The sequence below is a fragment of the Schistocerca gregaria genome, chromosome X (genome assembly GCF_023897955.1).
Source record: "Schistocerca gregaria isolate iqSchGreg1 chromosome X, iqSchGreg1.2, whole genome shotgun sequence".
Taxonomy (NCBI): Eukaryota; Metazoa; Arthropoda; class Insecta; order Orthoptera; family Acrididae; genus Schistocerca; species Schistocerca gregaria.
The window spans coordinates 347,228,811-347,255,020 of NC_064931.1; the positions used below are offsets into that span (position 1 = coordinate 347,228,811).

At 39.0% G+C, this 26,210-nt stretch overlaps 2 protein-coding genes across 3 annotated transcripts in view; one reads left to right on the forward strand and one right to left on the reverse strand.

The window, feature by feature from the left end:
• The window catches only part of LOC126298525 (zinc finger C4H2 domain-containing protein), a 132,607-nt gene extending 129,968 nt beyond the window's left edge, over nucleotides 1-2,639 (reverse strand). Inside the window, exon 1 of one of the 2 annotated variants that reach the window (XM_049989885.1) lies at nucleotides 2,440-2,639. In XM_049989885.1, the coding sequence (XP_049845842.1) occupies nucleotides 2,440-2,495 (56 nt within the window). In that variant the 5' untranslated portion in view covers nucleotides 2,496-2,639. Of the gene's footprint in view, nucleotides 1-1,640; nucleotides 1,844-2,439 lie in introns of those variants that run through there. The other variant, XM_049989886.1, reaches the window with a different exon arrangement.
• A 357-nt stretch (nucleotides 2,640-2,996) lies between these two features.
• Nucleotides 2,997-25,469, forward strand: LOC126298527 (sialomucin core protein 24-like). Its single transcript, XM_049989887.1, has 3 exons — nucleotides 2,997-3,175; nucleotides 3,470-3,952; nucleotides 21,431-25,469. Exons 1-3 carry the CDS (start codon nucleotides 3,037-3,039, stop codon nucleotides 21,523-21,525), a joined length of 717 nt encoding a protein of 238 aa, XP_049845844.1. The 5' UTR covers nucleotides 2,997-3,036; the 3' UTR covers nucleotides 21,526-25,469.
• The last annotated feature ends 741 nt before the right edge of the window (nucleotides 25,470-26,210 follow it).

Consider the following 26,210-nt stretch of genomic DNA (forward strand, 5'->3'; position numbering starts at 1 on the left):
CTCCCTGATCCGAGGCGTCAGAACTTTAGTAAGCATCATTTCTTCACGACTTCAGCCAACAGGCCGAATAGCTGAAGAAATTTTTATAAAAGACAACGCACTGTCCCCCATTATTGCAGACAACCAAAAACTGTTGACTGTCAGTCATATCCATACAGTCTACCAAAGACACAAACTACAATAACGTCAACATAACAAAACCAAAATCGTTAACTCACTGAAAAATAGTCCGCTGAAAGCACATTCACCACCGATACCACACACGTGCAATGTTACCACTCAAATGAACCCCATACACCACGTAACACGCCAACTATAAACACACCACCAGAGAGAACCACTGATCGCAACAATCGCCATTTATAAACATGCCACACACTCAAACTACACCAAAAACATCACGTAACACCCAACACATAAACACACCATCAGAGAGCACCAACAATCACATCAAAACGATACATATGAACACGCCACTCTCACAAAATAAACTACGCGCCGTCGTGACATCACACACAACAGCCTTATGTCACGGGCCAAAGCCGACCTGTGGAAACTGATGCTTCGGTTGATCCATAATCCTCACTCCTGTTGCACACTTCATCTGATACTTCATGTGATCACACTTTTCATGCAGGTGTGGTACTAGGCAAAATGCTTTTCGGAAACTGACAAATACTGCATTTACCAGACTGCCCTGATAAATGGTTTTCAGGATATCATGTGAAAAAGTGCAAGTTGGGTTTTACATGACATATGTTTTCGAAATCCATAATGGTTTGCAAGGAGGTGGTCATCCTGTTTGAGATACCCCATTATGTTTAAGCTTAGATTATACTACAAGATTCTACAACAAATGGATATCAAGGATATTCGACAGTAGTTTTATGGATCATTCGGCTACCCTTCTTACAGACAGATCATTCATAAATATTATCACCAGGAAGAGATATACCCTCCATGATACACAACATTACTCTTGAACAGAAAGGGGGGCAAAGCATGAAGCCATAAAAGAATGTGATCACTTCTCTCGTGAATTAAAGTAGCTGGAAGATAAAAGAACTGTCATTACAGAAGTCCACCATCTGCTTTGACCCATGACAATATCAATAGGCCTGTGGCGGGAATGGCTACTAACAGCATTTACAAAATGACAATGACACACACACACACACACACACACCACCACCAAACTAATGTGTAACATATTCAGCAATACAACAGAACATCTGCAGAAACTGAATGACAGACATATCATCACCCATCTCAGAACGTAATAAGACAATTATGAACTTCACTGTCATATTCATACCTAATGAATAAGCAATAAATAAGTACGTCTTCTTTCCTCACAACAAACATCAAACTAATCAGAACTTCCAAAAACGCCAATCACATAAACAAAATATAACCTTAACCACTCACTTAAAACACTTCCACAACCCATGTAACCGCACTAACTACCTAAACTCAAAACCACATTAGCATGATGACAACCAAAAACTCAAATGAACCTGATACCACAAGTTAAACTCTGCATGTCTACATCCACCACCAGACGGCACCATCAACAACAACACAACATCTCCAAACGCAACTAACTGAAAAATTGCGAGCCATAATGACGTTACACACACCATTAGGTAGGGGTCAAGCAGACGGGTGGAATCGGGCGCTTCCGTTGAAGACAATTCCAAATCCTTTGTCTTTTGCTATTCCTACACCATAGATGAATTGGTGAGTAGATGCTATGTATGGTTTACAATTATCAAAGTTTGTTGTAGAACAGGATTAAAATAAAAAATCCATTTACTTCGATGGTCAACATGTAAATATTTCTTCGCAGAGAACAGGTATGTTACTTATGAATCTACTGAGACGTTCAACAACATGGCGACAGATGGGGAATATGATCCAAAGAACATATAAAACTAATTCAATTACGAACGGAGTTCATGCTGGTAAATTACATGAAGCGTAGATAATAAATTCTTAACATACTATGGTAGGCTACCAACTCTTATTATAATCCAGGCTTTTGCTTACTACAATTCCGTAACACAAACTGAATTAATAATCGAATAGTTTCTGAAACATTTGCAATACATTAACCACCACACTGTCTCACTGCCTACCTATCACACATAAATGAAATTATTGCTCATATTCTTTACCACACCTCACTAAATAACGTTTTTCCACTTCTGTCTACTGCCTCTTACAAACGAAAACAATTCCGGACATAACTATATATTATATTTCCGTATAATCAGTCATAAATATATGAACGAAAGAGATGTTGATGTTTATTGCATATAACTATAAATACTACTAACAGCTACAGTATTACACTAGATCGTAATTGTGTACCACTGAACTTGCAATACACACATAATGTTTATATTATCCTATCATTACTACAGTTTATAACAATACCTGATTTCTTTCAACGCCTCTAACTTCACAAAAGTAGTCCTTTCATCTGTTGCCATAGTTATAAAGTTGTGTTACAATATTTATGACTCCAACATAAAGAAAGATTCCTAACACAGAGTTCTAAATCTTGAAACGTCAAATCTTTGTTGTTAGTAATACAATCTTTCCGAAAGAGAAGAAAGTCAAAGATGTGTACTTTGCTAAAAACGATAGTCAACGATAATAAAACAATCAGCTACTGCTCGGGTAATTTGGAAATTTCTGTAAAAGGAATAACACTTTTCAGAATATCTGTTCTCATTCGCACTTTTCTGAAATAAAAACCCTAATTTCACACACACACACACACACACACACACACACACACACACCAACTCACTCTCAACTCACTCTCCTTGAATTAATACTTCATAAGTTTATTTTATTTTTGTTGTAATATTAAAAAGACTTACAGAAAGTTTGGTAACGTGCGTGCAGTACGACACAGTAATTAAATTTCTCTCAATTGCAGTTCGCCCTTTGTTCCCAATTATTGAATGATCTCAATAAACATCTGTGATAGAGTTATTAGAATCTTAGGATTCGCTGTAGTGGTGAATGAGTGAAGTTGCTCTTGCGTGTCAGAAGTCGTGCGTCGTAAGCATCGTGTCAGTAAAGATGAAGGGTTTTCCTATAGTGGTTTTTCTTTCCATTCTAGCCATTTCTCATTATGTTGAAGCTAAACCTGCTGAAGCTTGTGAGTATCTTGCAGTCGTGATTGTTTTGTAATTGTTCCAGAGGTCTCTGTGTCAGAATGACGTAAGTTACGTGTGAGAAGCCCCGTTTATCCAGTTTTTGCTTGTCCTTTAAAAAATTACCTGATTTTCGTGCATGCGAACTAAAGGGAATGTTGTTGATACAGTGACTTCATATTTACCTCGCACTTTGGTTTAATTTCTGAATTTCTTGTGTATGCGTTTGTTTCATGCTGTCAAAGAGATTCGCGCAGAATTTTTAACGCTAGACTCATTTCAATATTATTTTTTTACAGCACCCGACGCGTCGACAAAGAATAAAACTTCAGACAGTGAAACCGCTGTACCGCCGAATAATGGGAAACTTGGAAGTGATGACGGCTCAACCACCTTAGTACCTGTTGGAGGCACCGTAATTACAAATGGGGAAGTGCCAACTCTTGCACCTGACGCGACAAAAAGTACCACTTTATCCAGCAGCATTAACACAAGTACTGTAGCTCCTACCAGTATGAATGGTTCTGCACAAGCCCATAATGGTTCAACAACAACTACTACTACTAATACTACAACTCAGAGCTCAAGTTCTGACCCATCACAAACTACGACTACCATTGCTAGTACAACTACAACCAACAGTTCATCGAATACCGAACCAACTCCATTACCCGCGTCAACATCATCAAAACCAATTGTTACTTCGGCAATCCCATTTGTAGAAACGTCAACTCAGTCAATTCCAGTAAAAGATCGCAGATTTGATGGCCCAAGCTTCATTGGTAAGATTTATTTTCCGCAGTAGTTATTACATGCTTTCTCATTTAGAAATTAAATGCCTTTTCATTTGTGTGACATTAACCTGCAGAATGTGTTCTTATAAGGCCTGGGTGTGGTGCACCAAGTTGAATTGTCAGACTGGCTCTAATTTACTTAAAACCCTTTTGGTGATATTTTGTGTGGCCTGTCTTCTGTATGTTCAGAAAGAGCTATGTATTTCAACAATGTTCTTTGTTCTTTGTCCAGTTCTAGTAAAATGTTTTATGAAACCTTGATACAATAAGAGGTTGCTTGGTGGTATTGAAAATATGCATTATATAGAGCTATTTTGACTTGCTGAGAACTGTGGCTGTAATACTGTAAGGTTTATAATTGAAACAGCAAGCAGCCACAAGTATGGTTTATTTGGATCAGATCGTGACCTGTTTTGGATTCTTCTTCAGATGGTTGTTACATGTCTTCATTTTGTTAACTACATTAGTTATTTGAAGCTGTGCTATGCTTTGCAAATGTTTGTGTGCTGCCATTAAACCGAATGGTGTGATGTATTGTTCATATAACTGAACCACTCTGATAGTGCACATAAAATATATATTCATTTTAAAATTAATAACAAAAAGTGATTTAGTTACCCAGAAGTATACAGCAGTGCAGCAAACCAGTAATGGACACAAAGCAAGGCCCCAGCAAGGAAAAAAGTGTGTGAAAATAATTTGGAGATGGATGTGGAAAAAAAATTCAAAACTGGTCATGACTTGATCCAAATAAATTGTTAAACCATATGTGGGGCTGGTTGCTGTTTCAGTTATAAACCTTATGTGGCATACACTATGACAAGTAGATGTGAAGTTACTGAGTTAATTTGTAATTGGTAGCAAATGTTGCTACAGAATTCAGGTACTCTACTCTCTTCACTTGGTGGAACACAATTTGTTGCTCAGTAGCTATCTAAAATTCTGGGTTGACTACAAAAAAATTCAAAGTTCAATAATAACTTTGAGTAAACAGAATCTATGTTTGAAGAAATATGCTACATCAAATTATTAAGATAAATCAATCTAGTTATCAAATTAATTCTTAATGTTATCTTACAATCTTAACTTTTGATACCTTCCTGTTTTGTTTTTTTACTAGATGTAAGATGTACTGTACCAAGGCAATTTACACACTTACATAGCAAATGCATAATTATAATAAATTTTACGAGTTTTTTAGGCACTTCTTAAAGCATTTGGGGATGTTAATAAACTTTGGATCTATATTATTAATTACTTTGATGGTGCTGTGTGACACAACATAAACATTTCAGTTAGGGAGGTGGGGGAGAGGATGTGTAGGTGTTTGTGCATGTGCAGTCTTTGTGGTTCATATGATGGTGCAGAAGAAATATGGGAAGTAATTAGTTTAGTGTGCAGAAATAAAACCTTTCACCATTGCTGATGACATTGTAATTCTGAGACAGCAAAGTACTTCGGAAGAGCATTTAAATTGACTGTCTGCATAAAGAGATTTTAAGATGGAATATTTAGTATCAAACAAGGATGATATTAGGGTAGCAAAGTAACATACAAGGGCAGAAGTATAGGATAAAAATAGATTGGCAATAGTAAGAAATGTCCACGAAAGGGGGGGGGGGGGAGGAGAGGGAGGGGGTGCAGGAAGTTGCCATTTGGCTAGTTAAGTTTTGTAATCAGCTGTGCATTGCAACTGTCATAAATAGTTCATTTATACTGAAACTAGCCCCCTCCCCTCCCCTTGTTATTGATACCCCACTGATTTTATGAAGTACAACAGTACGTCTTCAATTCTTATGTTCAATACCACACTGTAACGAACTTCACAATTTGTCAACTGCGACATAATTGCGTGTACAAACAGTGAGTCAATACTGTAAAATGCTATTTTATTCAAGTCTCTGATCACAAATGAATTCTTTAGACGATGACTGGTTTCAGTCTGTAATGACCATCCTCATATCTTTTTTGCACCATGTCCTAAAGTGATACGGCCATAATTGCATCGTCAAAACATATAAATTTAATCAGCATAGCATTGTCTCAGATTTAAAATATGGTGTAGAATAGGCTACATCGTCCACATAGTGATTATTGCAATAATAAAGTAACAGACTTACAGATAAAGCAATCAAATTAAAAAGCCTGTAGTGAATCTACCTCCAGCACAGAAAAGAATGAAATACACATGTATAAAACTCCTGAGAGAATCTGCCCATCAAAGTAAAATAGCTGGCACAGTGTACAATAAATCTCCACTTTAGAGAAGATATTTAAAAGCTGCTACACTGCAGTGTGGACTAAATGTGTGTGCATGATAACTGTTGGCCACAAGAGCATCAGTCGCAGTGTTGTCAACTGGTCTAAATATTGAAGCTGGCTGTAAGGTTATGAGCTGAAGTGTCGTAAAAAGCAGCACTGTCCTAGATACGTAGCCAAAAGATTGCAAAATATTCTATGTACCTATAAAACTGAATGAAACTCTTCTTTCTTCTTATAACAATCTTCATTAGTTTCTTCTCTTGGAAAAAATATCTGAAGTAACAAACTTGTTTCCTTTTATAGTTGACACTCAAGACGTTTACTTTCTTGTTTCTTTGTTTAGAAACTGAGCTGTTCCATAATTTCTCCAGTTTAGACTCTTCTGTGATTACAATCACAGACAAATTCAAAAGATTTCCTCTTCAGCATTGTCAAAGTCCTCTCTATCACATCAAAAATTAGGTCTCTAAAATCATTTTTTGATTAATTTTAGTGCAAAGACAGACAAAACTAAAATGAATTTTTCACTCTGCAGTGTAATTTGCTCTCGTGCGAAGTTTCCTGTCAGATTAAAAACTGAGAGCCAGACTAGGACAATACCCTGTGACCTTCGCCTTTTGCAGGCAAGTTTTCCCAACAGAGCTACCTAAGTACAACCCATGATCCATCCTCAAAGCTTTATTTCTGCCAGTACCTCATCTCCTACATTCTAAATGCCGTGGACCTATTCTGTGAAACTTGAAAGTCTAGTAGGCTTGGAAGGAAGGATACTGTGGATCGATGGCTTAGCCATGGTCTGGGGGTTTCTAGAATTAAGTTTGGAAGGTAGGAAGTAGGGCACTGCTAAAAGTAAAGCAATGACAACAGGTTGTGAGTTGTGCTAAGATAACTCAGTTGGTAGAGCTCTTGGCTGTGAAAGGTGAAGGTCCTGTAATGGAGTCAGTTTGCCACATGGTTTTAATCTACCAGGAAATTTCAAAAATACATACTCGTAATTCATATTCCACTGTTAACCATACCATGAAACAATGCACCTCTAACATTTTTCTATTGCAGTCACTATATTATTCCTGTGCTGCATATGTTTCTCTTAGGATGATATTCTTAATTTAAGATTGTTCCCTTGATTCTGCTTTCAGCCACTTGAGTATTAATTATTGGTGGCCCTTTGGCTTTGCCCTATTGCAGGCTCCAACTGATGAAATATTTAATTTCACGATTACTTTTATAATTGTTCCCCACATTGGCAGCATCTTGGATTACTTGACCATTAATAAAATTCATTAAAATTGCAGATTCACCCTGCAGGTCCCGGGGTTAGATTAGGTATTCCTGCCTGTTGTAAGAGGAGACCAAAAGGAGTGAGACATGTGGCCGTCATGTGATGGTCCCCTGTAGGGTTTGACCTCCATTCTTCAAAATTTTCCGCAAAGAGTTAGCCAATCGAGAAGGGTGCATTGCATTGTGCATCGTGTCCATCGTGCATTGAGATCTTTAGCCCACTTTCACGTCGTTGCATTGCAGTTCCACCTGTTCTCCATCTCTTGGATGAGGGCACCTTCCTGCGTGTTTTCCATCATGCACTATGCAGCGTCACTTTCTGTGCCGACGATGACCATGGACTACTTTGCACCTCATATCCAGCACGGTAGCCAGTCTGTTGTGGTGGGGGCCACCATATACCCTGTTGGTTGTAGCCCCCTGACAACACACGGATCGCCCAGCTGATGACTGCATCATTAACTCCCCACGTATGCCAAGGAGTAGATGCCTGTCGCCCCGCGGCATAGACTCGTGGCAATGGCCATCCTGCCAGGTGGCCTTTGCTGCGGTTGGGTGGCACCTGTTGGGAGGGCCCCTGCTCGGAGGAGGTGGCATCAGGTTGGATTACATGCCATGAAATATAGTACGTCGTCTCTCGCTGGTGGTCAGACACCAGCAGTCTCTAAGCGGTAAAGGTCTAACTTCAAGGCCAAGAGATAAGACGCCAAATCGTCGTCTCCCCCTGGCCACACCATGGGAGGAACGCCAGGCTGAGGATGGCAGCAAAGCTTACTTAATCCGGTACGTTGAATGTACAACAGTTGATAGGCATCTTTTTTGTCAATGAAACCTCAGCTTTTTGTGGAGTATTTAGAGAAAAAGTTTGGGGAGGTGGAGGGCTTGTCCAAAATTCGGTCGGGGTCAGTCTTCACCAAAACAGCATCCTCTGTCCAGTCACAGGCACTAATCGCCTGTGACAAGCTGGTAGACGTCTGTTTCTATCATGCCCCATAATAGCTCAAATATGATCCAGGGTATCACATTTCACAGGGACCTTCTTTTTCAATTTTACGATGAACTGCGTTCCAGTTTAGAGCAACGAGGTGTCCATTTAATCTGGCACATCCACAGGGATAATCAAATTGCGACCAGTGCCTTCATCTTGGCCTTACAGGGTCACACATTACCCAATAAGTTCAAGGTGACTGTCTACCGCTGTGACGTAAAGCCATTTATCTCTCCCCCGAAGTGGTGCTGTAAGTGCTGGAAGTTCGGCAATGTCTTCCCAATGTACTTCCAGCATCACCTGTTGGGATTATGGAGGTGCTTCACGTCCCAATATTCTGTGTTCCGTCTGACATCTGTGTCAACTGTGGAGAGCGTCATTGACCTTGCTCGCCAGACTGCAGGATTTTATAGAAAGAGAGGAAATCGTGGAACATACGACCTTGGACTGACTGATGTACACTAAGGCTAAGAGGAAATTTGAGCGCCTACATCATGTGGCTATGACCACCTCATACACCGCCGCTACAGTTGTTGCCCCATCAGTTCTTCGAATTCCTGTCGCCTCTCGGAACCGGGTGACTACACCTGCCCCCTTGATAGTGGGGCACTTCACTCCCTGTTGTTCCCGCACCACCTACTTTGGGAGCAACACTCCCCCCAACCATCGGGGATTTGAGTCTCCACTTCGAGTCAGAGAAGCATAAGGCTTCTTCGTCCCCTCTTGCTATGAAGGGGTCCCTTGGGTCACTCCCTTCCCATGTTCCTGCTAGTGGGGAAGATGACAGCCGCCAGTGGCTGAAGAGCCAAAAAGCAGTTGGTCGTGTGGTTTCACACTCATCCTCAGTTCCGGAGACTGATTCAGTGAAGTCCTCCCAGCCAGGGAAACCCAAGGAACATGAGAAATAGAAAAATAAGACCTCAAAGAACAAGGGACTTGGTGTGGCACCCACTCCAGTGCTACCTACAAGCTCTGTGTCTGAAAATGGGGTGGAGAGTCTGGTGTCCGCTGAGGACCTGGATCTTTCTAGACCCTCAGACACAATGGATATAGATAGTTCAATCAAAACGCTGGTGGCAGCAGTTGATCCTGAGGTGTAAACTGCCTCAGTGAATGTTCCATGCCTTCCCAGTCTCAAGATGTCATCCTCCAGTGGAATAGCGGAAGTTTTTTCCACTGCCTGGCTGAGCTACAGCAACTGTTAAGCTTTACACCTGCTTTCTGCATTGCCCTCCAGGAAACCTGGTTCCCGGCAATGTGGACCCATGTCCTCAGCGGCTATAAGGGATATTACACGAACAACAGCAACTACATGTCAGGTGGAGTTAGCATTTATGTCCTAAACTCAGTCTGTAGTGAAAATTATGCCCCTTCAAACCCCTCTTGGAGCTGTGGCTTTCAGGATAAGAATGATGCAGGAAATAACTGTCTGCAGTGTATATATTCCTCCAGATGGTGCAGTATCCCTGAATGTATTAACTGCACTAGTTGATCAACTACCTAAACCTTTCCTACGTTAGGGATATTTTAATACCCATGAGGTGGCAGCGTGCTTACTGGTAGAGGCAGAGATGTCGAAACTTTACTGTCTCAGTTCAACCCCTGCCCCTTAAAAACTGGGGCCGCCACATTTCAGAGTGGCTTGAGGTAGTTACTTGGCCATTGATTTATTAGTTTGCAGCTCAGGACTTCCCATCTATCCACTGGAGTGCACATGACAACCTGTGTGGTAGTGACCACTTCTCCAGCTTCCTGTCACTGCCCCGGCATCAGGCCCATGGACGCCTGCTCAGATGGGCTTTAAACAAGGTGGGCTGGGAAACTTTCACCTCTGATGTCACCATTGGCTCTCCCCCTACATGGTAACATCGATGTGATGGTTAAGCAGGTGACTACCACAATCGTTTCTGAGCAGAAAATGCGATCCCTTGTTCTTTAGGATGCCCCGGCGAAAGAGTCCCTTGGTGGTTGCCAGAAGTTGCTAAAGCAATTAAGGAGCGTCAGCGAGCTCTGCAGCAGCATGAGCAGCACCCTTCCCTAGAGCATCTGATAGCCTTTAAGCAGCTCTGTCTATGCATGCCCGCTTACAAAAATGACAGAAACATGAGTGTTGGGAGAGGTACGGGGTACGTGTCAACAATTGGGAGCCATAAATCACCTTCTCAAGTCTGGACAAAGATCAGACGTCTTTTTGTGTACCACACCCCAACAGGTGTCCCTGCCATTAACATCAATGGCGTGTTATCTGCTGTCAAGCACTTCGCTTGAACAGCGGATGGAAAGGAAAGTCCTCTTGTTCACCACACACCACAGTGCACTGTATAACACACCACTTGTGGAGTGGGAGCTCCTCAGTGCTCTTGCACATTGCCCCAACACAGCTCCTGGGCTGAATTGGATCCACAGTTAAGATGATTAAACATACCTCGTCTGACTACAAGCAACTTATCCTTGTCATCTTCAACCAGATATGGTGCAATGACATCTTTCCATTGCAATGGCAGGAGAGCATCATCATTCCAGTGCTCAAACCTGGTCAAAAACCCCTTGATGTGGATAGCTACCAGCCCATCAGCCTCACAAACTTTCTTTGTAAGCTGCTGAAACGTATAGTGTGTTGACAGTTGGGTTGGGTCCTGGAGTCACATGGCCTATTGGCTCGATGGCAGGGAGGCTTCTGCCAGGGTCGCTCTACCACTGATAATCTTGTGTCCCTCGAGTCTGCCATCCGAACAGCCTTTTCCAGACACAAACATCTGGATCCTGCCCTTTTTTACTTACGTAAAGCATACAACACAACCTGGCGACAGCATATACCTGCCACATAGTATGAGTAGTGTCTCCGGGGCCCTATCCCAATTTTTATCCAAAGCTCCCTGTCACTCCGTATTTTCCGTGTCAAAGTCGGTGCTTCCCATAGTTTCCTCCTGTATTCAGGAGAATGGTAGTGTGCAGGGCTCCGTATTGAGTATCGCTATTCTTAGTGGCTATTAATGGTCTAGCAGCAGCTGTAGGGCCGTCAGTCTCACCTTTTCTGTTTGTAGATTGCTTTGGCATTTCATACTGCTCCTCCAGTACTGGTGTTGCTGAGCGGTCCCTACAGGGAGCCATTCACAAGGTGCAGTCATGGGGCCGCTCCTCAGTGCCTTCCACTGCCTGAGCCACACCAACTAGGGTGCAGATTGCTCTACACTGCTGCAGCTCTACAAAGCCCTTGTTCAATCCCGCCTTGACTATGGGAGTCTGGTTTATGGTTCAGCGGCACCTTCAGCCATGTGTGTACTGGACCCAGTGCACCACTGTGGCGTTGACCTAGCAACGGGAGCTTTTAGAAAGAGTCCGGTGACAAGTGTCTTGGTGGAGGCCAGAGTCCCTCAATTGCAGAGCTGACATGTGCAACTGCTCACCAGTTACATTGCACACATTCATAGTTATCCTGAGCATCCAAATTTCATCTCCTTTTTCCACTTGTGGCAGTTCATTGGCAGCCCAGGTTAGGGCTAACGATTGTTGATTTGCATGTGATTCCTTCTGTCTGAACTGGAGTCCTTTCCTTTACAGCCACCCGCATACACCTCCATGGTGTACACGTAGGCCTCAGATTTGTCTGGGCCTTTTGCATGACCTTAAGATCCACGGAGGCCGTATGAACAGCATTCCTTGCCCTATGGCTGCAGTGTGTTGCTTCAGAGCTGGTGGCCATCTCTTGTGCACTTTCCCCCAGGGGATTGTTTCTTCTGTGTACTGGCTCCTTGAGCAGCCTACAAGCTATCGAGCAGTGCTACGCTCACCATCCTTTGGTAGCGTCCATCCAAGAGTCCATCTATGTCCTGGACTGGGCCCATTGTTCAGTGGTGTTTGTGTGGAGCCCAGGACACGTTGGCATCCCAGGCAACGAACTTGCAGGCAGGCTGGCCAAACAGGCTAAGTGGAAACTGCTTCTGGAGATTGGCATCTCTGATCCTGACCTGTGTTCTGACTGACGCCGTAGGATTTTTCGGCTTTGGCAGATGGAATGGCATAACAGTACACACAACAAACTGTGTGTCATTAAGGAGACCACCAATGTGTTGGATGTTTTCCATGCAGGGCTCTTGCAGGGAGTCAGTTGTCCTCTACCGGCTCTGCATTGGCCATGCTTGGACAACCCAGAGTTACCTTCTGCACCGTGAAGACCCACCTGAGTGTCGGTGTGGTACCCGGTTGACAGTGATCCATATTGTGGTACACTGTCCCACTTTGCCCAGTGACAAAATCTTGGGTTACTGTACTCGTTGCAGCTAATTTTATTGGACAATTTATCATTGGCTGATTTAGTTTTGTTTTATTCGTGAGGGTGGGTTTTATCTGATTAAAGTTTTAACATGTGTCCTTTGTCGCTCTGTGTCCTACAGCCTAGTGCTTCTAGGGTGAAGGTTTTAATGTGTTGCGGAGTGGCTGGCCTCTCCTTTTTATTCTCATGGTCAGCCAGCCATGGTAACCTACTTTATCGTTTTAATCTCTTCGTGCGGTTTCTTGTGTTTCTGTGGTTTCCTTGTCCCCTTTTTGTCCATTTACATGTTTGTTGCCCTTCATCGTTCTTGTGATTTTTCCTTTCATTCTGTTTTGAGTTATCAGTCTGGTTTGTTTTATTCAGAACAAGGTCCCTTTCCCCCTCTTTTAATCCAACCAACAAAAATTGCAGTTGCTAAACTCATTCCTGATTGTGTCCTATGTATTATATTCACCAAGTCTCGCAGGGGTAGGTATGCTGAATTCTAGTTCCTTCTATTGTCCTCTCTTGTAATATTAACCCTCTCCATTACGCTAACACTATTTAAAAATTCACTTGGATTGTTCTTTGGTGTAGGTAATAACTGTCTTACTCTTGGAGGCGAACTAGTTTTCCAGTAACAGCATTATAGATTTGCAATACAAATCTTGTGCACTTATTTAATTTTGCACCAGCAATCATAAAACACTTTAGTTTCACCCCTGAGAATTGTACCTTTCCCCTCCCCAAAATTCGCTTAATCTTTTGTTAATTTTTAGACCAGTATTTCTCCAAAGATGACTTTGTACTCCCAAGAATTACAAAAGCAACCATCCATAAGCAACCATTTAAGCAGACTCCGCGCAAAGGGAATTTTCCCTTTCAAACCAACTACCGCAGAACAGTCTTTAACTGAATTTAAAGAGACTGAGAAACAGCCAATTCAGTTTAACAGAATTAGAGTTAATGAGGTTCTTGAGTAAACATCACTGTTAATATATTTTTGTGTGTTATGGATACCAACAAATGAGGATGTTCTGTTGTAATGACCTCTCAGAAAAATAAAAATAACTACACTGTACATGTACTGTAGTACTTCTGACATTACTTTAATTGAGAAAGTGTGTGTGCGTACTATCAAATTCTTATTGTTTCTTTTTCAGACAGTAAAAGTATGTACATATTGTGGAACAATATTGTCCCCATTGAATTAGTATGTCATGTAATAAAACAAATGACAATCTTAAAAAAAAACTTTAATGTAGTGTTCTTAAACACACTTAGTTTTAAGCAGAACACATGTTTTAGTTAACAATAATTCATATCTATTACATATTTTTTAAATAAAAACTTGCAAAAAAATTGTTTGTTAAACTATTGGTCATAATAATATGGCACTCTCTGAAGGTAACACATCCAGAGCATCCTGAAATGACATGGAAATGTCAGAAGTGGATGCAAATCTCGTGAATAGCAGGTGCAACTGCAGCTTGATTGTGGTGTCATACCTTCATCTTTGTCCTCAGAAGATAACACACACTTCATCATTTTCTTCTGTATCATAAACAGAAATGATTTCTTCAGCAGCACAGATGTCTGCCTGTGTCCATTCTGACAGTACAAGAGGACCCTAACTTGTTAGCTTGTAGAAGAGCAGCATCAGTTTCCAAGATTGTTTCTGCATAATGAGGAAGTTCAGATATTGGCTCATAGGGTTCCTCCTCAGTTTAAGCATTGTTACCAGTTGCTGCCCAGGCATTCTTATAACAGTTATGGTGTCTGTTGTAATTTCATCCCAAGCATCAGATGCATTGTGTATAGTTTGCAGTATGTTCCAATATGTAACTGTTTCTTGTAATTAGTGCACTGATTGCAGCCTTGATAAGTCTGTGTCTGTAATTACACTTCATTGAGGCGATTATGCTTTGATCCAGGGCTGTAGACAGTTTGTGGTATTGGCTGGTAAGAAGACTCCTTCTATATTAAGAAGTTCTAGTTCATTGAACTGATATGACAAGCAGTGTTCCAAAGTTAGCAAACTATCTCCCTTGCAGTCATTGGTTATTGAACCTTCAAGAGCCAGTTACAGAATAGACTTGGTCAGCCAAGTTTTTCTGTTGTTCTCATAATGGCATGGCAAATTGAATAGGTCAACATTTTTAAAACAAAGTGGATTTGTATATTTTCACAAAGTTCGTAATTTGAACTTGCTGGAACTAACCAAACTGCAATGCAAGACCTGTTTTCTCTATGGCATTTTTGACTTTTTTTTGTCCTTGACATGTAGTGTTTTTTGGGCGCCAATTTATAGAAATTTCTGACTTAATCCATATGAACACACCCCTCGGGTCGTACAAAGAGAGAGGTTGGATTGAAATTCCCACACCCACTCGTCGCCATCTTCCTCATTTATTCTGTGCTTCCCCCACAGGTACTGACAGTACTGATTTTACACCTCTCCTGCAAAAGCCATAGCTAGCCCTTGGGACACACAAAAACTCTGAAATTTCCTTTCTCTTGGTAAGTAGTGAGCCTTTCCTTGAAGCACAGGGCTGAAAAATGGGATTTTCTGTGAAAGCCTATGTCTGAGCCATTCAAACAGTGAATCCTCCATTGATAAGCAAGTAGACTTCGGGCTCTGAAAGTGTTCTGAAACCATGTTCTAGCCTTCTCTCCACTGTCAACCATATGTAGAATCTGCTGCTTTCGTTTGTGTCAGAGCATTATGAGCTAGTTTCTATTTCAGCAGCATATTGAGTCATGGAGTGAAAGAGAAAACAAATTCATTGTTCACATACACAGACAGCTCTGTAGACTGTTATTTTGTGTCCCATGCTGTATGCAGTCTTCTGACCAACCAATCTTGTTCCCCATCTTTGTGCCTTATGCTGTGGAAGTGACACATGAGCAGCGAGCAAGTGATTGGACCGTTGTTCCGAAAGTACATTACAGTACATTGTGAAAAATTATGTAGTGTGTGTAATGGAAAATACTGTAATTCATGGCATTACATACGTATATATTTCAGTTTAGGTGGAGAATAAGATATGGAATATGGATTGTAAACACCAAATTTTAGTTTTTAGTAAGAATTACCTGAAATTTGGTTTAAGTGCTAATCTTTCGACATGATTCAGCAGACTGAACAGCCAGTATGGATTAACAAGTTTTTGTTTTATATGATTTGAAAATAATAGTATACTGGATTTGGCAAACCATGAGGTTATATGTAAAAATAGAGGATGTATGTTAAAATTTGATTGAGTTGTTGAAATTGTTATAGTTAACAAATGAAACTTCATTAGATATGATGCTTACAATATTATTTACACTTTGAACACTAAATTACTCCAGTTGCAGTAATACTGAATTCGTATATTGATACTTTCCACTGTTTCACTAAATTTTTCTCATTGACTACAGCATGTACTTGCCGACCTCAATTACCCACCTCTAAGTCCAGGTTCCCCAAAATTTAATTTTAACTGATTCTTATCAGCACTTCGTTAATGCTTGAGATTTTACTTGACAGGAATGAACTGCTTTTACTTACTTAATAAGGAATTCTTTTGCCCTTGATACTCATTCTGTGTGGACAGTCTCTTCCCCCCCCCCCCCCCCCCCCCCCCCTCTAAAGCTGTTTACATCTTTTAGTTTACTTTCATTGGAAGCTTTAAATGATGTCTGTTTAATTATGTAGAGCATAATCATGTTTATTCTCCAGTCCAGTTTAGTCTGTCATATATATTACGACTAATTTTATTGGAAGTTTTGTCAAATGTTGCATTTATACCACTTATATCTTTGTCTAGTTTTGAATGTAAACTACAGATATCATTTTTAGATGCCTTCAATCTGTTATTAGCTTTGTCCAGTTCTAAATTTCTAATGCACTGCTGCCTCACTGTTCTCAATAACAGTGTAATGCTATTGGCAACAGACATTTTATGTTCCCCTTCATTTTCCCTGGCTGAGGACTGTCTGAAAGTAAGAGTGAAGGTTAGAGAGAAGTGGGCGATGCTACTAATTTAAAAGCACTCAGTTGGCAATGGTCTTGCCATTTCCTCAAGTGGCTGGTGGTTAACTCATCATACATGATTGAATCTACTTATTTTCCTCCAGCTATATAATTATTACTTTTCAAACAATTTCTCAGTGTTCTGTCATTCCTCATACCTTGAATTTATATACCCCATATCAATTACAGAATTTCATTGTTTTCATTGTCTAGTCTTTTTGTTTCTTGAATATTTAGAGATTTTGGCATGCTTCTAAGATTTCATCTTCTTGCTTACTGTGCTGCATAAAATGTATAGTTTATCAGTGTCAGACCAAGTGGTTTAGTGGCAAAGTGTTTGCCTGAAAATGGAGGTTTTGGGGTAAAATCCTGGTAGAACTACATAAATTATCAGTCTGTATTTAATAAAGACATTACCTGTAACTAGTGTGAAAAGTTATCTGGAATGACACATGGTTCAGATTCTTTGTCAAACTGTAGGTCCCCTTTCCTCAATTGGTTAAATACTGCAGATTGGGCACACAGATGCAAGTTACTGTATTGCTGTCAAGTTCAAAGAATTGCACCTGGCCATTGTGCCACAAAAAATAAGCCAACCGTTTTCAATTTCCTTTATACATTCATTGTTTCTGATTGTTCATCTTAAATCAAAATTCACTATCTTCTCTTGTACTGTTGAAGACTTAAAATAATAATGAAGCTTAATTCAGCCTACTGTTTTGTTCCTATTGCCACCCTATCTTTTAATTGGTACCTTGTCTCATTTGAGATTTTCTTTTGCTTTCTTCATACCAGCAACATTTATTTAAATGTTTGCATAAGTTCCATTGGAAGGTAGCCTCTTCCATCTGTCTATTTAATCGTACTTATCTAAGATACTGCACTTGTCGCACAATTTAATCAGGTGTACCTAGATATAAATCTGTAACTGAAAATTTTTACTTCATCTCAAATGATCTGTTCTTGTTTTATCATAGGTGTTCAAAGTCACATGTAGTTCAGAAGTAATTTAGGACTGCAGAATTCGTATGTAAATTTATTTGTCGTTTGTTGTGTAAATTTTGTTGTAACACAGATCTCCTCCAGGTCCTCAGTTTATCATTGTTGTCTTCATTCTGAAGGCTGGTTTGATACAGCCCCCCATACTACCCCATCTTGAGCAAGCTTCTTAATCTCTGAATAACTACTGCAACCTACAGCCTTCTGAATCTGTTTATGGTATTCATGTCTTGATATCCCTCTACCATCCCCCCCCCCCCCCCCCCCCACACACACACACACACATACACACACACACCTCTCTCCCCTCCAGTACTAAATTGGTGATGACGTGATGTCTCAGAATGTTTCCAATAACTGCCCTCTTCTTTTATGAAAGTTGTACCCCAAATTTCGTGTCCCACAAATTCTATTCAGTAGTCCTTCATCAGTTACACAATCTACCCACTAGTCTTCTACAGTCTTCTGTAGCACCACATTTCAAAACCCACTAGTCTGTTCTTGTCTAGAATGTTTCATCACATGTTTCACTTTCATGTGGTGCTATATTGTATACAAACACCTTCGGAAAAGAGTTGCTAACATTTAAATCTGTATTGCATATAAACAAATTTCTCTTACTCAGAAACACTTTCATTGCCATTTAAAGTCTGTTTTATATACTCTACTTAGGCCTTCATCAGTTATTTTGCTGCCTAGATAGCAGAACTCGTCTTCTGCTTTTAGTGTCTAGTTCCTAAACTGATTCCATTGGCTCTGCACAGTTGAATTCCTCTCTTTAACTTCACAAAGTTGTTGACCCTGGATGGCTTCAGTGCATTTGTGACATACATTCCATTTAGAAAGAAAGGAATTTGTCCTTTTTGCTAGTCTGGTGGGCTGTGGATTATTTTTTCTAATCATTGAATGTGGCATGAAGTTTCATTGGTTACAGTTACATAACACTCTTTAAATGTGAACAATAAAATTCCCCTTTCTCTACCCACTTCTCAGATACGGGTAAGTGAATAGGTTCCTTATTTTGTAGTTCATAAATGGCCATAACATGTTCTTAGCTTTACTGCTTTTGTTCTAGGATCTGATTTTGGATGACTTGTAAGAATATTTTTGTTTTCTTTTTATGGTGTAGTACCATCGATTAGTTAAGACACTATCATGGCAGCTGCCTCAGAAAGCAACAAATGAGGACCTTGACCAGTCGAGGACAGATCAGTGTATGGGTCAATCTGTGCCTTCCTCTTGAAGGACAAATAGCCTGCACCCATGTTCTCTGCTTCTGCAATCAAGACTTCACCTGTCACTAGAGTGAAAACTTACCTGAAATGACATGTGGTTCAGATTCTTTGTCAAACTGTAGGTCCCCTTTCCTAACTTGGTTAAATGATCTTTTGAAATGTGTTATGAAAAGAATACTAAATCATCTATTGAGAAAAACTCTGTATGAGTTATCAGAAACAATACAAAATTATAGGTGAATTATGTTTGATAGAAAACAAATTATGTATATTTGACAGCCAGTGGTATTAACTAAATAAGACTTCTAATGTGCTTAGATGTAGTGTAAAAATATTTGACAACTTAGGTTAATCACTTTCATGGTCCTACTGTTCTCTCTTCTCTCTCTCTCTCTCTCTCTCTCTCTCTCTCTCTCTCTCTCTCTCTCTCTCTCTCTCTCTCTCTCTCTCTCTCTCTTCCCTTTCTCCTCCACCCCCTCCCTTTCTGCAAGATGAACACTTATGTTCTGATGTCTGTATAATATGAGTCATTACAAGAGTAAGTACTTTGGCATGTCCTCATTAGGTCCATAACACCATTGTGCCTCTTGCAGTCAAGCTCCACCTATTGCACTTTCCTGCAATGCCGTTACCAGTCATTTGCAGTAACAGAATGAAAGACAGCATAAGTGTTCCTGAAGGTTTTATGCGGTCATGTTAGTAAGACACCTTACGTTGCCTGTTATAGTTAATCTTTGTTTATGCCTGTTAAATTGCACTCAGGTCGCTGTTGTCTGGCAGAATGCAAAGCACGCCGCTTCTGAGGCTTTTAGCTAATTTGTCAAAGTTGTCTTTTCAGGAGGTTTCCGTACTTCCACTAGGGCATATATCTCAGCCTTTGCCATGTTGTCATTGCATTCTACCCCCCTCTTTTGTAACCATTCAGTCGGCAGCCTTGAGTAATTCGCTGATGACATTTTGTCCGCTTGCCTACAATAGAAAACATTAACAGTGACAGGATTGGGCAGGAGATTTGGAAGCACCATCTCTGAAAACCATTCCTTGAACTTCGCAGAATTAATTTGCTTAAGATATTCTCCTTGTTCAGATTTAGCTCTGCTTGCATCAGATCTGTTTCTTGATCCAACTGTTCCCACTATCATTCTTCTGGAGGCAGTTCACCACACTGTGATGTCCATGAAGTCTTTAGATTTCTGCTAACAGCAGCTCCATGTTAAGTTGCTATTGACCCATGACTTGTCAAGATAAGTCTTTATTTGGAAGCACCCCTAATACTCTTAATGTGCACAAGGAAACATGACTGCCAGAGCAGTGCTGCCATCTTCTGGGAACAGATGGATCTCCATACAAATCCCTTAGACTTGAGTCATTTCTAGAGATACTACCCCATCTCCAAATAAAAATAAAGTAATTCGAACCTAACTGCTGCAGTGTTGAATATAAACAACTATACACTTTTACAGTACAGATCACAGATGTAACTGAAACTGGCTTGTTCTTCCCAGCAGTCTGACAGTTCATGAGGATGAGAGCTGACAAAATTCCTAATAATGTTTAGGTGCCACAGACTTTAGCCAGTGTAGGTGGCTGCTCTTTTATGGGCCTGTGTGATAGTGTGTAGATATTCTTTCTGTTCATTTTTTCACCTTGGGCATTGTGGCACATTGTGCATCATTTTAAGCGGACCAGTGACCCCTTTTCACAGGTCACAATGCAATCACTGTGTGACAGATCTGAGACTTCTTTTAAAATAAGAGAATGAGCAGCAGGCAACTCAAAATGCAAAGCAAAAAAATTGAATAAAAATGTTTGAGGCATTCAGTAATGGTTAGCGTTGCCATAAAAGTAGCCTGATACTATGTGGCTGCTGGTGACCACAGCAGACAGTAATGCCAGGTGCCGAGCTTAACCTGGTGGTGAAACATCTATCACTAAGTGTGTATCAGTCAACATCTAGAGCAACTACAGCTCAAAGCAGCCTGTCCCCACCTAAAACTAACATGATATGGTGTCAGAATAAGAGAACATAGGGTTTGCTTTCTAACCCTACCTAATTTTACTGAGGTACAGAACAGTAATGTTGTGCGAAGTTATTAAAATTACATCAGAAATATGTTGTGCAGGATTTATTATGGTGAGGGAAATTTGTGATTAGTGAGTTGACTTTTCTCATTAGTAGGAATATTAAAAGTTCGTTTATTGTAAGCAAGTTGACTGAATTTTTTGCTTCAGTATAGACATTTTATGGGAAAGTAAATTCAGTGTACAGTGCAGTAAGGTTGTGGAAAACTTCTATTAGTACTCCTTTAGTCACTAACAACTTAAATATCAAATATTGCATGCCTGTTGTAAATTATAACTTAATGTGAATATGAAATTTGATAGTAATTTTAATAAGTCTTCAGACTAACATTTTTGTTTCAAATTTCAGGTGGAATTGTGCTTTCTTTGGGCACAATGGCAATTGGATTTGTGGCTTTCAAGTTCTACAAAGCTCGTACAGAAAGGAACTATCACACTCTTTAATTGACTGTGTCATTATTTTGGAATTGGAATATCAAGAGGTCATATTTTGCTTGTGTAAAAGTTACTTTATACAGAAATCTCTGGAACAAATGTTTATAGGTCCTATTTCCAGTACATTTATAGAATCTCACTTACACGTAAAATAATAGTTAAAATTGTCTTGATTACTGACCACTGTCTGTTATTATGGGAACTTAGGGTATAGATGTTAAAATGCTTAATTGGCATACATTTTGAGATGTCAGTGGTGGTTGTGATGAGATTAAATTCTCATGTATTTACATCATGCCTGCCTGTACAGTTACGGATGTATATTTTTTGATCAGTGTATTTGCAAATGCTTTGCTCAAGTCTGCTTTGTGGTTACTGTACAGAGTTGACACTGATTTGTGGATAGATGTTTTTCCAGGCAAATTGAGAGCATATAAAGTATGTAATAAGTCACAAGTTGCATTCACTGCACATTTTTATATTCTATGTGCAACCACAAATTGTAATTGTTGCTGTAAGAAGATGTAACACACTGTTTTGTTTTCATAATATTTTTTTCCTCTTTCAACATTTTAGCTTGTTGAGAATGTTTGACAGGTCAGTTGTAAATGCAGATTATAGCGATGTGATGATGAAAACTGTCTGCATAGTAAAGCTACCACCTGGATATTAACAATGTACTGTATGAAAAATGACTATTTTTGGTCCATATTTTTCAACTTCCAATTTAATATATTTCAGCAATATCCTGGCTTACAGATATGAAAATCTGCTTACATCACAATCTCAACTCCTTAATATTTATGTACAGTTAGGATATAGTCTGTGATCACATTAAAATATTTAATTAAGATTGTTATGGGATAAGTAATAAGAATGAAGTGTGTGAATGATTGTCATGTTACTGGCGTCCATAATAGTTAGGTATTTTTTTGTTTTTGTTAAATTTTTTCTGCCAGACATTTCAGTGAAATGTAAGCCATGGCACGAGTTGTTTTTCTGTAAACAGTTTAGGTTGGTTATGTCCTTAGTGGCAGGTTCAGTGCTCAGTTGAGCTAGCTAAAAGGAATTCAAACTACTAATATCACAGTGTCAGGCAGTTGTCCTGAAATTTGAAACTGAACTGTTTCTTATTTTTTGATTAATGAGTACTACTACACCCACTTTATTTTTGTGTAGCCAAAAAGAGGCAGCCTTGCTTGAGGCAATGTCTGGAGATCTAACCCTGAACAAAAGTATTTCTTTCAAACTCCTTTCAGCCATGTTCAGCAAGTTCTGAAGACTGAAATCTGTGATATTGAAGTTAAGTGTGTGTGTGTGTGTGTGTGTGTGTGTGTGTGTGTGTGTGTGTGTGTGTGTGTGTGTGTCATTATGGTGGTTGGTATGAGTTGAAATGGGCCTTAGAGAAGGCATGTGTGTTGCTTAAGATTGCTTTGCACAATTCGGCAGGCTTGTAGAAAATAAATTGGCTCCTAACATGTAGTTATTTTGCAAATTCAGTATATTATAATAAGCTGAATGAAAGCTTTGGTGTGCTATAAATCTGTAATTGAAAATCCTTCTGTATCATCATAAACACCATTTGCAGTTACTCTCAATAACTTTTTTCTGCACAGTTTATATAGTGGAAGCTCTTTTGTAAGTGCACATGTACCATTTGGAGTGTTAAAATTTGAAAGCTGGATATTTGATCTGAAAAGATTTTTTTGTTTAGTCATCATTATCTTATCATGATTTGTTTTGTCTCAGAAGTTCCTTTAGGCCAGTTGGAGTACTTAAATTTGATTCTCATCTGGCAGTGCAGTGGTCAGTTGTGACAGCATTGTATAATAAATAAGTTGTTCTGGAAAGATCTTTGCAGTTAGTGTGGTTAGACTTTTCTCGATGATTACCATTCTGAAAGGGCCAGTCATGAATGATTATATATATATTCATTATTCTGGTCGAAATTCTTTGTTCCTTTGTTACATGTAATCTATTATGGGGTACTTCATTTGAAGACATTTAGGCACTGCAAACAGATTCAGAACTTCAGTGTTTGGCTGGTTTCATGGCTTTTGTCTTCTCATAGTTTTACAACATTCTTATACATATTCTACTGAAGGGCAAAAAAGAAACTGATATTTTTGCTGCAGAATTTGTTGTCTAAATCATATGCAAAGATATTGGATAACATTTCATCATAATGAATTGTAAAGCCCTCTGACACATGGATAAATGGTGCATTTTCAGATAAGCTTACTTCAGTTCATAGTACATTGGCAAGGACTTCCTTGTACTACTTACTCATTGCTTGTGCTTGGGGTTAATTTTCCTTGGTTATTAAGTGACCTTTGCATTTACTTTCTGTCATATGCAATTACACACAAATGCAGAGTTCAACATGTAGAGACTACATGCATTGTTAAAATGAAATTACTTGGGTGGGAAGGCCTTCATAACAGTGCCTTAAGTTTCAATGCATAATTTCAATTGAACAGTAAAAAATAGTGTGAAGGAAAAAGCACCATATATCAAAGCTTCAATGAACAGATACTCAGTATCATAGGTAAAGTGAAGATGTTTCATTTGTACTAGCAGACAGTTTTATTTTGTGGCACTTAATAAAATGGGTCAAAGGCAGTCTACTGTTTTAGGTTGCATTAGTAAAATGTGAAAAGTTAAAATTTCACAAATATTGTTTACTGGTTTTCAGTCTGTCCAGATGTATATCATTTGTAATGCAAAGTCAATTAGGAAAACTGTCATCTCGGGGATATGAAATTAGCAATAGAAGCATAAAATGTTAAAGTAACTTGGTGATTATTCAATTGGTATCAATGGAATTAGCTTGGAAAAATAAAGTGCTCTTAATGTAATTCACTTACATATTAAGTGATAATGTGAATACTTCTGGAACAGAAATGGTCATTTAAAGAAGTGTTGAAAGCTATTGTTGCCTTCCTGTGTATTTTTAAATTAATAGGGGCTTCAAACAGAATTGTCATTTCAGTGGTTTACGATCTTGCACACACATTTGGTTAGTGTGTTAAGTGTATTCCTAAAGTTTCTTAAATATGCAAATTGATTGTGTGTGTGTGTGTGTGTGTGTGTGTGTGTGTGTGTGTGTGTGTGTGTGTGTGTGTGTGTGTTTCAGACAATTTGTCATGTAGTATAAAGCACGTCATGTTCTTGATAAACATTGTTCTGTGTGTGTGCCTTGAGAAGTATCACTTTTGTTTCAAATTTTTCTTGACTTTTAATGTCTTAATAGTAGTTAAGATATTCTGTGTTGGTGTATAAATTGAAAAAGTGGCCAGGATGAAATAGTGGTGCATTGCTTCTTAAAAAAACTGAGCACAACAGAGTTGGAGAAGCATTCAACACAGTTAATTTTACTCAGTGTTATCTTAACGTAGATTCTGTATGAATTTGAGAAAGCCACCCAATTTCTATAAATCATTTAAAACTAATGCTGTTGTTTCTATTTTGATATGAATCATTGTATGAGCAAAGTTTCTAATTTGTTGTTGAGTAGTACCTATTATTTGCTTACTGAAAAAAATTGATAAAATTTAGATTTGAATATTCATGTTTAATCGCAATTTTCTGTAGCTTCACTGGTCCTTAACTAAGCAATAACACTTAACTGTGGAAGACTGGCTAAAATTTTGTTTCCACTGTTTCAAAAGAACTGTACTTTTGGGTTCAGTGCACTGCATGTGGTATGTGAATGTAGTTAAACCTTGTACCTTGGTATGTGCATCCTGTCAATCAAAAACAGATGTAATAGGGAAAGCAGTTGGCATCCCTTCAGTCTTATGTGTTGTTAAAATTTGCTTTACTGGAAACTGCTTGAGTTTTAAATATAAATAGAATCATCATTCCCATTTTCATAGATGTATTTTGCTTTTCTACAGTTTGTATATTAAATTCATAAGTTTTAAATAAATATATTTACAAAAATTTGACAAGATGTTCTGTTTGTTTAAGATTAAGTGTTGCTTTAAGGCTTTCTGTGTGTAATAACTTGATTTCAATGTTGTCAGTCATATTTTTATTTCTAAGTAAGTTAGATTAAGCAACTAATATGTTGCGGAGCTAAATTGTGGGGAGTGTGTGGCACAAAGTAATGTAGTTAACTGAAATTTGTTGAACTTCAACAGTTAGAGTTCATTTTTTAAGAAACTTTAACACACATTAGATTCTACCCAAAAATTTCAAACACTAAATGTAAATGTTTTTTTTAGACTTTGCTTTGACATTTAATTGTTCTAATCACTTCACAGGTGTATGCATGTACAAAGCAGCAGTCCAATGGAATTCATCACAAGATAGGCATTTAATCATTGTTTTGCTCATGGTATATAGGCTTTGTGATTAATAGATAATCCCTTCATATTATGTAAAACATCTCTTCCCTGCCTGCCTAAATGTTCAGGACAGTGGGTTACTTCCTGCTGCAATCTTTTTGTGTCAAGATCATTGACACTGAAAACTGTTACTGGTTAATAAGTATTTCCTTTAAATGTGGAGGTAAAAATTGATTTGATCATAGATTTATGGAACAGGTAGATTGCTCAAACAATTACCTTCAAATCTAAAATAGACAAAAATACTTTGAAGAAAGTTCTGTCTTATTTCATTTACAGCAATAAAATGGTGACAGAACAAACCATTAAAATTTCATTGCAGTGAGTAATGTCGCATGTAGT